Source organism: Hyaena hyaena, unplaced genomic scaffold, assembly GCF_003009895.1.
Source record: "Hyaena hyaena isolate Hyena2069 unplaced genomic scaffold, ASM300989v1 scaffold_12, whole genome shotgun sequence".
NCBI classification, from domain to species: Eukaryota; Metazoa; Chordata; class Mammalia; order Carnivora; family Hyaenidae; genus Hyaena; species Hyaena hyaena.
In genome coordinates, this window is record NW_024080644.1 from 4,550,284 (window position 1) to 4,561,542 (window position 11,259).

Here is an 11,259-nt window from a genome sequence, read left to right on the forward strand (position 1 = left end):
TGATGCCGGCAGAACAGCACACCTAAGTTCAAATCTCCTCTCAGCCCATAATGGTGAACTGCGCAAGTTTCCAAGCATTGGTGTCTTCTTGGGTAAAACGGGCAGAATAGTACCAAACTTGAGACGTGCTCATGGGGGTCTAATCAGCGAACGTGGTCGTTAATAACGGGCGCCGGTGGCCACTGTGGACCCGATCGGTTGCCCCTTCTCTCTGTGTGACTCACGCAGCTCTCTGCACAGATGACAGTGTGGGGGCCCGGGATCTGGGAGGCGGTTGGGCACCAGTGTGTGTATTCGGGGTGAGCGGAATAGGAACGCTGGAAAATATTCAGAACCATCGGGTGTGCTAGGGCACGCCCCTGGCGCTCTCCGGCCCTGGGGGGGAAGCCCCGCTTCCAGAAGAAGCGCTGGCACCGAAGGAGGGGCTGGGTCGGAGCCCCGGACCGCGCCAGCGTCCCGGGGAGGCGGAGGGAGGTGGGCAGGCCCCGGGCGGGAGGGACGGAGGAGGGAGAGCGGCGAGAGGAGGAGTTTTCCAGCTCGGCTTCGCCCGCTCGCCGCGCAGCCCCTCGGCGGCGTCCGTCTCCTCCGCCCCCTGGAAGCGCGCAGCGCCGCGAGCCGAGCGAAGCGCCGGCGCGCCATGGGGAGCCCCGCACTCCGAGCCGCGCTGCTGCCGCTGCTGTTGCTGCTGCTGCCGCGGGTCCCGCCGGTCCGCGCCTTCCCAGGTAGGGCCGGGGGCGGGGCAGCCTCCCCCGCGGGGCGCCCTTTGTCTCTCCGGGACTCGGCTTCGGCGGGCCCCCGGGAGGGGTGGGTGGCGCGCGGCGGGCTCGCCTCTGGGCGCCGGGAGGGGAGAGCTGGCCGTCAGCCCCCGCCCGGCGCCGCGGACCCTCCGCGTCTGGGCATCCAGGGGTCCGGGGCCAACCCGCATTGGCGCCCGAGGCCACGGGGGGACGTTTGGCGGCGGGCTGCTTTCTCGCCACCTGGAGTTGTGCCTGTCACGCGGTGGCGCGCGGCTGAGGCCCAGGGGGCCGGCAGCTGGTCCTGGAGGGAGCCCCTGCCCGCTCCCACTAGAGGTCTCGGGCCACCCCCGGGGCCGCAGGGCACGAGCCACGGGAGAGCGGCTCCTGTGGACAGCACAGGCGGGGCCTCTCCCGCACCCCCCAGCCCCCCCTGCTGGGGATTCCGAGAAAGTCTGCGCCTCTAGAAGAGAGGTGCCAGCTGAGAGTGGTGACTTGTGGCATGCGCTCCGTTAGCCCCAGGGAAACTGGACGGCACACGCGTGACTCTGTGAGGCAGGGGGTGTGGCTTCTTGTTGCTGGGGGGCGTGGTCTCTAGCATCTAGGAGCCCCTGGTGGTTTTTAGGACCCTCTTGGTGTTGGGGAAAAAAAAAAACCCTAAAACCTTTGGAGATGTCCTTTTAAAAAGCTCCAGCCAGCTACCTCATCTGGGAGTCTTAGGTTAGCCAAGAGTTTGCACCCCTGTTCCCCTGGAATGGAGAAGAAATCTAGGGGCGCTTTTTAATTTAGTGCTGATGGGAAGGTGGGTGACATGGGCTTTAGGGCGTGCAAACATTTGGCTCTGTGTTCAACAGTGTGGGTTTTTAAATCGGGGGTCTGAGGAATGAACCTACGAAGTTCTGGACGAGGGGGGAGGGGTGGTGGAGGGTGCCCCAGATGGTGTGCTTGGGAGATGTAGGGACAGCTGCTGGAAATACTCCGTACATCCCCAAATGGATGAGGGAATCAAACAAATGTATAAAGTGATAAGCGGGAACCTTTGTGTTTCGAGCAAACCTTTGTGATTCAGGGCAGAGTGGAAAGGAGACCTACTTAATCCTCGGCCCCAGGCAAGTGCCATTCCCATGGCCCCCACTCCCCTTTAGTGGGAGTTGGGTTCAAATGAACCTAGTGGGGAAGGGGAGGTTGATACTGGACAGGGAGCAGAGGAGAAGTTGACTGTCTACACGCTGAACTGAGAGGTGTCTCTGAGCTGCCTGTACTTCTGCTGGGGCCTTTCACAGCCAAGGGGCCTCGTCTCTTTTTCCATCTGCCCTCCCTTTGCTCTCCGTTCTCCCAGCTTCTACCCTTATATAGTGTAGCCTGTTGCCAGGGCCCAGCCATCCACAGAATCATGGGTTTGCCAGTTTGGGTACTCCTTTCTGCCTTTGGAGAGCTGCCCCCTGGCTAGCTTGGCTCGCTCTGCCAGCCAGGAGGCTGCCCCCAATTTGGTACCTCTTGGTGGGGTCTCTCAGGAAATGCGCTCTTCTGGGGCTGTTGAATCCAAAGGAGGGAATTTTAGTCCAAACCACAGGTTTGGGAAGGCTGGGGAGGGGAGACTCTCTAGGCCAGTGGGTTCCCAGGGGAATCATGTTAGCTGAGGTCACCCCGAGTGCTGGGTGACAGAGAAGTGTTGCAGATCATTTCAGAGGTACTCCCGGAGGCGAGTGGATTATGTCTCCAGTGAGAGAAGGTAAGAGGCCTGGAACCAGGAACCTCTGAAATCACCACCCCTCTCCATTATGTAACTGTCTGAGATTTAACAGCCAATCTGTCAGAGTGAGAGGAAATCATTCCCATTCCGACTCCTAGAAGGTCTCTGGAGTTCTTCTATCTTTGAATTTGATGCAGCTTTCCTGGCCATCTGATTCATTCTTCGTAGCCTCGCAAAGACAGTGTCTATAAAAATCCGCATGAAATCTATAGGAAGTTCATAGCAAAGTTGTCTGTCTGGTTGTTTGTATGCCTATAAGAGGAGTTTTTATTCTGTTCTCTTTGGGTTTTTTTTTTTTTTTTTCCAGGTATCATTGACATACAACGTTATGTTAGTTTCAGGTGTATATCATAATGACTTGCTATTTGTATACACTGTGAGATGATCACCACAAGAAGTCTAATTACCATCAGTTACCATCAGTACTTAAGGTTTTTTTTTCCTCTTGATGAAGACTTGTAAGGTTTACTCTCTGAGTAACTTTCAGATACGCAATACAGTATTATTAACTGTAATCACCATGCTTTATATTATATCCCCAAGATTTATTCATTTTGTAACTGGAAGTGTGTACCTTTTGGCCCATTTTGCCCACTCTCCATATACCCCCCCACCCCAGTTTTGCAACCACCAATCTTTATCTGTATCTACGAGCTTAGGTTTTTTTGTTTTTTAGATTCTACATGTAAGTGAGATCATAGGGTGATTTCTCCTTCTGTCTTATTTTACTTAGCATAATGTCCTCAAGGTACCATGTTGCCAACTGCATACGGCAAGATTCCATTCTTTTTTTATGGCTGAATAGTATTGCCTTGTGTGTAATACACATATATATATACACATATACATATACATATATATACCTATACATATGTATATATATATCTATACCTATACGTACACCACATCCTCTTTATCCATTCATCTATCGGTGGATATTTGGGTTGCTTTCATATCTTGGCTTTTGTAAATATTGCTGCAATGGACATATGGGTGCAGATATCTTTTCAAATTAGCGTGTTCGTTTTCTTCGGATAAATACCCAGAAGTGGAGTGCTGGATCATAGGGTAGTTCTATTTTGAGTTTTTTGAGGACCCTCCATACTGTTTTCCACAATGGCCGCACCAATTTACATTCTTACTAACAGTGCAAGAGGGTTCCCTTTTCTCCACATCCTGACCACACTTGTTGTTTCTTGTCTTGATGATAGCTATTCTGACAGGTGTGAGGTAATAGCTCATTGTGGTTTTGATTTGCATTTCCGTTTTTATGCTGTGTTTAAACCAACTCTTTTTTTTCCCCATGACAGCAATGTTTTGCTTTTTATTTTATTTTTTTTTTTACAAATAGTTTATTGTCAAATTAGTTTCCACATAACACCCAGTGCTCATCCCAAGTGTCCTCCTCCATGCCCATCCCTCCTCCCCCCCACATCCATCAGTCCTCAGTTTTTGTCAGCATTCTAGAGTCTCTCATGGTTTGCCTCTCTCCCTTTCCCCCACCATTTCCGCCCTTCTTCTCCCCCTTGTTCCTCCGTCAAGTTCCTCCTAATCCTCCTATACGTGCAAACATATGATATTTGTCCTTCTCTGCCTGACTTATTTCGCTCAGCAGAACACCCTCAAGGTCCATCCATGTTGCTACACATGGCCAGATTTCATTGTTTCTCATTGCCATGTAGTATTCCATGGTATAGATAAACCACATCTTCTTGATCCATTCGTCTGTTGATGGACACTTAGGCTCTTTCCATGTTTTAGCTATTGTGGAGAGTGCTGCTATGAACATTGGGGTCCATGTGCTCCTATGCCTCAGCATTTCTGTATCCCTTGGGTAAATTCCTAGCAGTGCTATTGCTGGGTCCTAGGGGAGTTCTATTGTTAGTTGCCTGAGGAACCTCCACACTGTTTTCCAGAGGGGCTGCACCAGTTTACCTCCAACAGTGTAGGAGGGTGTAAACCAACTCTTGAGACCTCATTTCTGTCTGAGAGCTTGGAGGGTCACTCCCCGTCCTCCTGTGAGGAGGGCTGAAGATGGAGACTGAGCACAGGTGGGAGCTGAGAAAGGCTCCGTGCGTCTTATGCCTGGAGAAAACCTGGTGAAGAAGTGTGGTTTCACCGGTCAGGTAAAACAAGTGAGGTTTGCAAAAAGCCCGGCCAGACCACATCAGCCGAAGCAGCCCTCCAGAAGTGCGGCATTTGGAGATAAGTATTAGGAACTGAACACCTGGCTCAGGATATACAATTACAGTCTCTCCGGGGACAGCCCAAGCTGGAAATTTCTATTTGGAGTTAAAACCTGTAAGGAGCTGACAGAATTCGTCTTCATTAAACAGGGGGGAGGAAAGGGGGAATGCTGGAGAGAGCAGGGCATTTTCATCTAGCATTTTCTTCACCAAGATCACTTTCAGTCCCATGTATTGGTGTTACTGCTTCTCCTTTCACAGACGTGTGTGCTGACAGAGACACCAAAAACCATCCTTCAAAGCACTGTCTTCAAAGACTCCCACCTCATCAGCCCTCATGCTTCAAGTAAAATAGAGGCACTCTCTTTTTGATGATTCCTAGACCATTCTTGCTTTTAATCTCTCTCATTCTAACTCATTCTGCTTTCTCTGGCCAGATACTGGTTATTTATTTAAAAAAAAATTTTAATGTTCATTTATTTTTGAGAGAGAGAGAGAGAGAGCGAGCACGAGTGGGGGAGGGGCAGAGAGAGAGAGGGAGACACAGAATCCGAAGCAGGCTCCAGGCTCTGAGCTGTCAGCACAGAGCCCGAGGCAGGGCTTGAACTCACAAACTGTGAGATCATGACCTGAGCTGAAGTCAGACGCTTAACCAACTGAGCCACCCAGGTGCCCCCAGATACTGGTCTTTTAAAGTACAACTTTACTTTTATCATGTTACTCTCCTACAAAAGCAGCTCCCCATCCTCTCTCAAGGTAACTAGAACGTTCTCAACTATTTGCAGGGGAATGTACATTTGCTTCCAGCCTAAATTTTCAGTCTTTCTCTCCTGGTTTCCTAAAATGTGGCCAAAACAGACTACCCGTTTTTTGCAGAGCTTGACTCACATCTTTCCTCTTCCTGATGATTACTACTTCCTGCACCTGGGATGCTCCCCCCCCCCCCCCCCCCCCCCCCCCCCCCCCCCCCCCCCCCCCCCCCCCCCCCCCCCCCCCCGCCACCTGTCTGCCCAGATTCTGCCCATCCTCCCATGACCTCCTCTCTTGGATGAAACTTTTCTTTGGTCCCTTGAATGCAAAGCTTCTGCATTTCTTTAAACACCCATGGCGCTTCATGCTTGTCTTGTGTTTGTGACATGTGCTGCACATTATAAGAACGTACGCGTTTCTGTATACCTTTAGATGCTGAGCTCTTGAAGGCAGGCACTACCATGACTTCCCCTTCTTTACATGTCCTGTGGTGCCTGGCTGAGCCCCTTGAGCCAAATGGGTATTTGCACTTATGGAGTTAATAGCCCCATAATTTGGCTGATGGGCCATTGGAGAGAAAGGGGCTGAGTGAAATATGCACAGGTAAACAGGGCTTTGTGCCACCATGAATCTACATGCGTAGGGACTGTGGCGTGCTGGCTATAGAGGTTGCTTTTAAATCCATGAACACCCTCTGTTTAAGCAATAACCTTCTCTGTTGGGGGCTGTAAGGCAAGAGACTTACTGCAGCCGCAAGCTGGAGCGTACATTTATTATTTTTGTTGGCCACTTTGCTACAGCCCCTTCCAAAGCGGTTGAATGGTTTCCTTAGTAAACGCGAATACGTATGCTACATCAGTTCTCCTTTCAGAGAACACAACTGAAATGGGTAATTGAAGGTGAAGGTTGAGTTTAAACAGAAGAAGGTGCACTTTTGCCAGGCTATCGCATAGTATGAAATTGTAGCAGCCAAGTTATGATTAATACCCAGGTTCAAGATTAACCTCCAGCATAGCCGTGTGAATGGGTTCCAGGTCTTGGGGAGTTTCTCAAGCGAGCCCCTTAGTTCGCCATTGTGTGATTTCTTGACTGTCAGCTTTTTTGGGCCATTGTTTGTGGGAGTCTTTTAAGCCTGAACTTTTGTCTTGGATGTTTGAATGGAGTTCTGAAATGGAATCAGTTTCTCCCTTTTCTAATGAAACCTGGGCTCTACCCAGAGACTGGCTTTTTATTTATTTAATTTATTTTTTTAAAGCTTTTTGAAAAAGTTTATTTATTTTGAGAGAGACAGAGACAGTGCAAGTGGGGGAGGGGTACAGAGAGAGGGAGAGGGGGACAGAGAATCCCAAGCAGGCTCTGCTCTGTCAGCGTGAACCCCAGCACGGGGCCCAAACCCACGAAACCATGAGATCGTGACCCCATCCAAAACCAAAAATGGGATGCTTAACTGACTGAGCCACCCAAATGCCTTGATACTTACTTTTTAAAGTAGACCGTGAATGATGGAGCGCTTGGGACAACAGGACAGAGAAGGTAAGGAATTCCTTCTCTCACAGCTTTCTGTCTTCTGGGGAAATAGACACCCAGTTATCTGTTGGTGGTGGGCGGTAAAGGTGGGTCGTCGGGTCCCGGGAGTGCAGAGAGCGGCCCCGCAGGAATTAGAGTCACGCTGATCGGCGGATGATGCCTGCGATGGAGGCACTGCAGGCCCAAGGAAGGTTAACGGAGGGGGCCTGTGGGCTTCTCTAAGAACACTTGGGAATTGGAAACAAAAACCTGCGTGGGTGTTCTTTTTCTGGAGAGAAAGCCTTTATCCCATTTCCAAACCACTACCTAGATCGTCTTCATGGCTTCTGCGAGATGTGCCTCAGAGTAGGGGAACTACAATTGAACCCATGAACAGGGCAAGGGGGGGGTCTTGAGTTGTAACCAGCGGTACAATATCTCGTTCTCCTCCTTTAAAAAGCCACACCGAACAAAGTGGGTGTAATCATCAGTAGTAATTGCCTTTGGGCCAGGGCTGGCAGCTTGGTGTACCCTCACTTCCTACGGCATCTGTGGCCTGGGGGAGGGTCTTTAGTCAATATTTATGGATCAGTTAACTGACTGAAGTAATTGTGACAGCGAATAAACATTCTATTTCAAGTATTCCTGCAGGATTTAACTGGAATTTCCAAGATGATACTTCCCAAAGAAAAAGGAATGCAAGATAGCAAGATGTCAGAGAAAATTTGCACTGCCCTGAACAAGAGACCCGTCTAGACAGGCGACAAGTCAGGGCATAGTTAATTGCTGAGGCTCTTGGATTTCGGATCACCCTGGGACACTATTTCCGGAGACTTAGAAACTCCAGAGAGTCCCAGGCGTGGGATTTTCTGATAAAAATGTAAGGGTAAAGCTTGTGTAAGAGAAAGGTCATTGGTGGCATTGCTAAGCTTCCAAGTTTTCCAGATGATAATTGGTTTCACCTGGATCGTACGGGTTGCATGGCGCCCTCGACTCAGAAACCTCTGGAGTGCTCATTCCGAAGCGGCATGATTCACTCGCCCATAATCCTTAGCTCATACTGGATGCTTCTTTATGCATTATTCTCCAGGGAGGAGATAAATGGGTTTGGACGTAATGGCTTGGATTATCCCAGAGGTTTGGGGTTGTAAATTGAGGATACTGGTTTTTAAAACTTTTGCGTGTGAGTAATAGACAAATCCAAACATAGAACTGGGGGCAGGCTTTCTGCCTTGGCCTTGAAATACCACTGCACTATTTCTTCGTTCCTGCTCTTAAAGTGACCTGTCGTGTTGATGGGTCACATGTACCAGCAGCTTGTCTCACCTGCTGCCACTGGCTGTTCGTAGTGTCTGCCCAGTTGTGCCTAATGAACATCTATTTCTTCGATGCCGCTTGTACCCCAGGACCCTCTGACTGATGGATGCCTCTGGCCTGCCACTTACTGTGTGGGTGGCTGAGCTGAATGACCCTGCCAGGTCCAGGGATCCAGGAATGTTCAAAAACACTGGTTAAATCAGGGCCACAGGGCACAGATTGGGCCAGGGTTTGGCAGGCCCATGGTGGAGTGGAGAGGAAGTGGTGGCGTGGCCATGTCCCCCACCTTCCGAGTCTGCCCCCACATTGGCCGTGCCATGTAGGAACTCTGACAGACTTGTTGCCACTGACTCAGCATTTGTCAGACAAAGGCTCTAATTCCTTTAACTATCCAGTGTTGAAATCCTGTTTCCACTTAGATTTTAATTCAGCTTTCCAAGGGGTGGAATCATATTGTTTCCCCATTAGTTACTCATGGATCTGAGGCCTCCGGCCATGTGAGCAGATCTGGGCTCTCTCGTTCATTCTGTGTCCTCATGGCGGCTCTCAGTGGGTCTGTGGCATGAAGTCTGCCAGGGAGAACGCCTGTCCCAGGCTCTGTCTAGATCACCGGAGGAGTTTTCCATCCACATCCAGTCTCCCCGGTATGGGCCACCTGATCTCCAGAACCGTGGAATCTCAGACTGGTGGGGCCAGAGATGCAACTCTCTGTGTCTTCCTAATGAGCCTCTGAGGCTCAAGGAGTTGAAGGGATTTGTCTGGGTGACACAGGGCGTAAGAGGCAGAGCTGGATTTAGAGCTAAGTGGTGGCTCCAGAATCCCCATCACTCTCCCCAGGGCAGGCGCTAAATTCAGTTTTTGAGTAGCCGCTTTGTGTTCAGGCACCATGCTGGGCACCTGGGATAGGCAGGCCGGAATCCGTTGCACCATGTGCTCAGGTTGAGGGTGTATTTTGGCGCGGTTGTGTATATCAACAGTTAGCTGCAATGTCAGGCTCTCATGTCCGGGATTGCTTGCGTGTTCCTCAAGGGCCGTGAGCCCCCAGATGCTCCCTCTCTACACCACTTGCTTTGAGCTCCTGAACTGGTATGTCAGGATATTCTTTTTTTTTTTTTTAATAGTTTTTCGTCAAGTTGGTTTCCATATAACACCCAGTGCTCATCCCCACAAGTGCCCTCCTCCATGCCCATCACCCCCCTTCCCCTCTCCCCCACCCCCATCAGCCCTCAGTTTGTTCTCCGCATTCAAGAGTCTCTCATGTTTTGCCTCCCTCTCTCTCCTCAACTATTTTTCCCCTTCTTCTCCCACACTGCCCTCCATTAGGTTCCTCCTAATCCTCCTATACGTGCAAACATATGGTATGTGTCCTTCTCTGCCTGACTTATTTCGCTCAGCATAACACCCTCAAGGTCCATCCTTGTTGCTACACATGGCCAGATTTCATTCTTTCTCATTGCCATGTAGTATTCCATCGTATAGATAAACCACATCTTCTTCATCCATTTGTCAGTAGACAGACACTTAGGCTCTTTCCATGTTTTGGCTATTGTTGAAAGTGCTGCTAAGAACATTGGGGTACGTGTGCCCCTATGCATCAGCACTCCTGTATCCCTTGGGTAAATTCCTAGCAGTGCTATTGCTGGGTCATAGGGGAGTTCTATTGTGAATTTTTTGAGGAACCCCCACACTGTTTTCCAGAAGGTCTGTACCAGTTTACATTCCCACCAACAAGGTGGGAGGGTACCCGTTTCTCCACATCCTCGCCTGCATCTAGAGTCCTCTGATTTGCTCATTTTAGCCACTCTGACTCACATGAGGTGGTATCTCAATGTGGTTTTGATTTGTATTTCCCTAATGAGGAGGGATGCTGAGCATCGTTTCCTGTGTCCGCCATCTGGATGTCCTCTTTGGAGAAGTGTCTGTTCATGTCTTCTGCCCATTTCTTCACTGGATTATTTGTTTTTCAGGTGTGGAGTTTGGTGAGTTCCTTATAGATTTTGGATACTAGCCCTTTATCTGATATGTCATTTGCAACTATCTTTTCCCATTCCGCCAGTTGCCTATTAGTTTCATGGATTCTTTGCTTTGCCGTGCAGAAGCTTTTTATCTTGATGAGGTCCCAATAGTTCATTTTTGCTCTTGATTCCCTTGCCTTTGGGAATGTGTCAAGTGAAGAAATGGCTGCGGTTGAGGTCAAGGAGGTTGTTTCCGGCTTTCTCCTCCAGTATTTTGATGGTTTCCTGTCTCACATTCAGGTCCTTTATCCATTTTGAGTTTATTTTTGTGCATGGTGTGAGAAAATGATCTAGTTTCATTCTTCTGCATGTTGCTGTCCAGTTCTCCCAACACCAACTGTTTAAAAGGCTGTCTTTTTTCCATTGGATACTCTTTCCTGCTTTGTCAAAGATCAGTTGGCTCTATACTTTTGGGTCCAATTCTGAGTTCTCAATTCTGTTCCATTGGTCTGTGTGTCTGTTTTTGCGCCAATACCATACTGTCTTGATGATGACAGCTTTGTGGTAGAGGCTAAAGTCTGGGATGGTGATACCTCCCGTTTTGGTTTTATTTTTCAGTATTACTTTGGCTACTCGGGGTCTTTTGTGGTTCCATACAAATTTTAGGATAGTTTGTTCTAGTTTTGAGAAGCATGCTGGTGCAATTTTGATTGGAATTGCATTCAATGTGTAGATTGCTTTGGGTAGTAATGATATCTTAACTATATTTATTCTTCCTTTCCATGAGCATGGAATGTTTTTCCATTTCTTTGTGTCTTCTTCAATTTCCTTCATAAGTTTTCTATAGTTCTCATCATACAGATCTCTTGTATCCTTGGTTAGGTTTATTCCTAGGTATCTTAGGGTTTTTTGTGCAATTGTGAATGGATCCGTTTCTTGATTTCTCTTTCTGTTGCTTCATTGTTGGTGTATAAAAATGCAACCGATTTCTGTACGTTGATTTTGTACCCTGCAACTCGGCTGAATTCTTGGATCAGTTCTAGTAGGCTTCTGGTGGA

The 11,259-nt window shown here is 49.0% G+C and overlaps 1 protein-coding gene across 2 annotated transcripts in view; it reads left to right on the forward strand.

The window, feature by feature from the left end:
* The first annotated feature begins 543 nt into the window (after positions 1–543).
* Positions 544–11,259, forward strand: part of SRPX (sushi repeat containing protein X-linked) — a 105,403-nt gene continuing 94,687 nt past the window's right edge. For both annotated transcript variants that reach the window (XM_039256420.1, XM_039256426.1), the window contains exon 1: positions 544–722. In XM_039256420.1, coding sequence (XP_039112351.1) covers positions 638–722 — 85 coding nt within the window. In that variant the 5' untranslated portion in view covers positions 544–637. The remainder of the gene's footprint in view (positions 723–11,259) is intronic.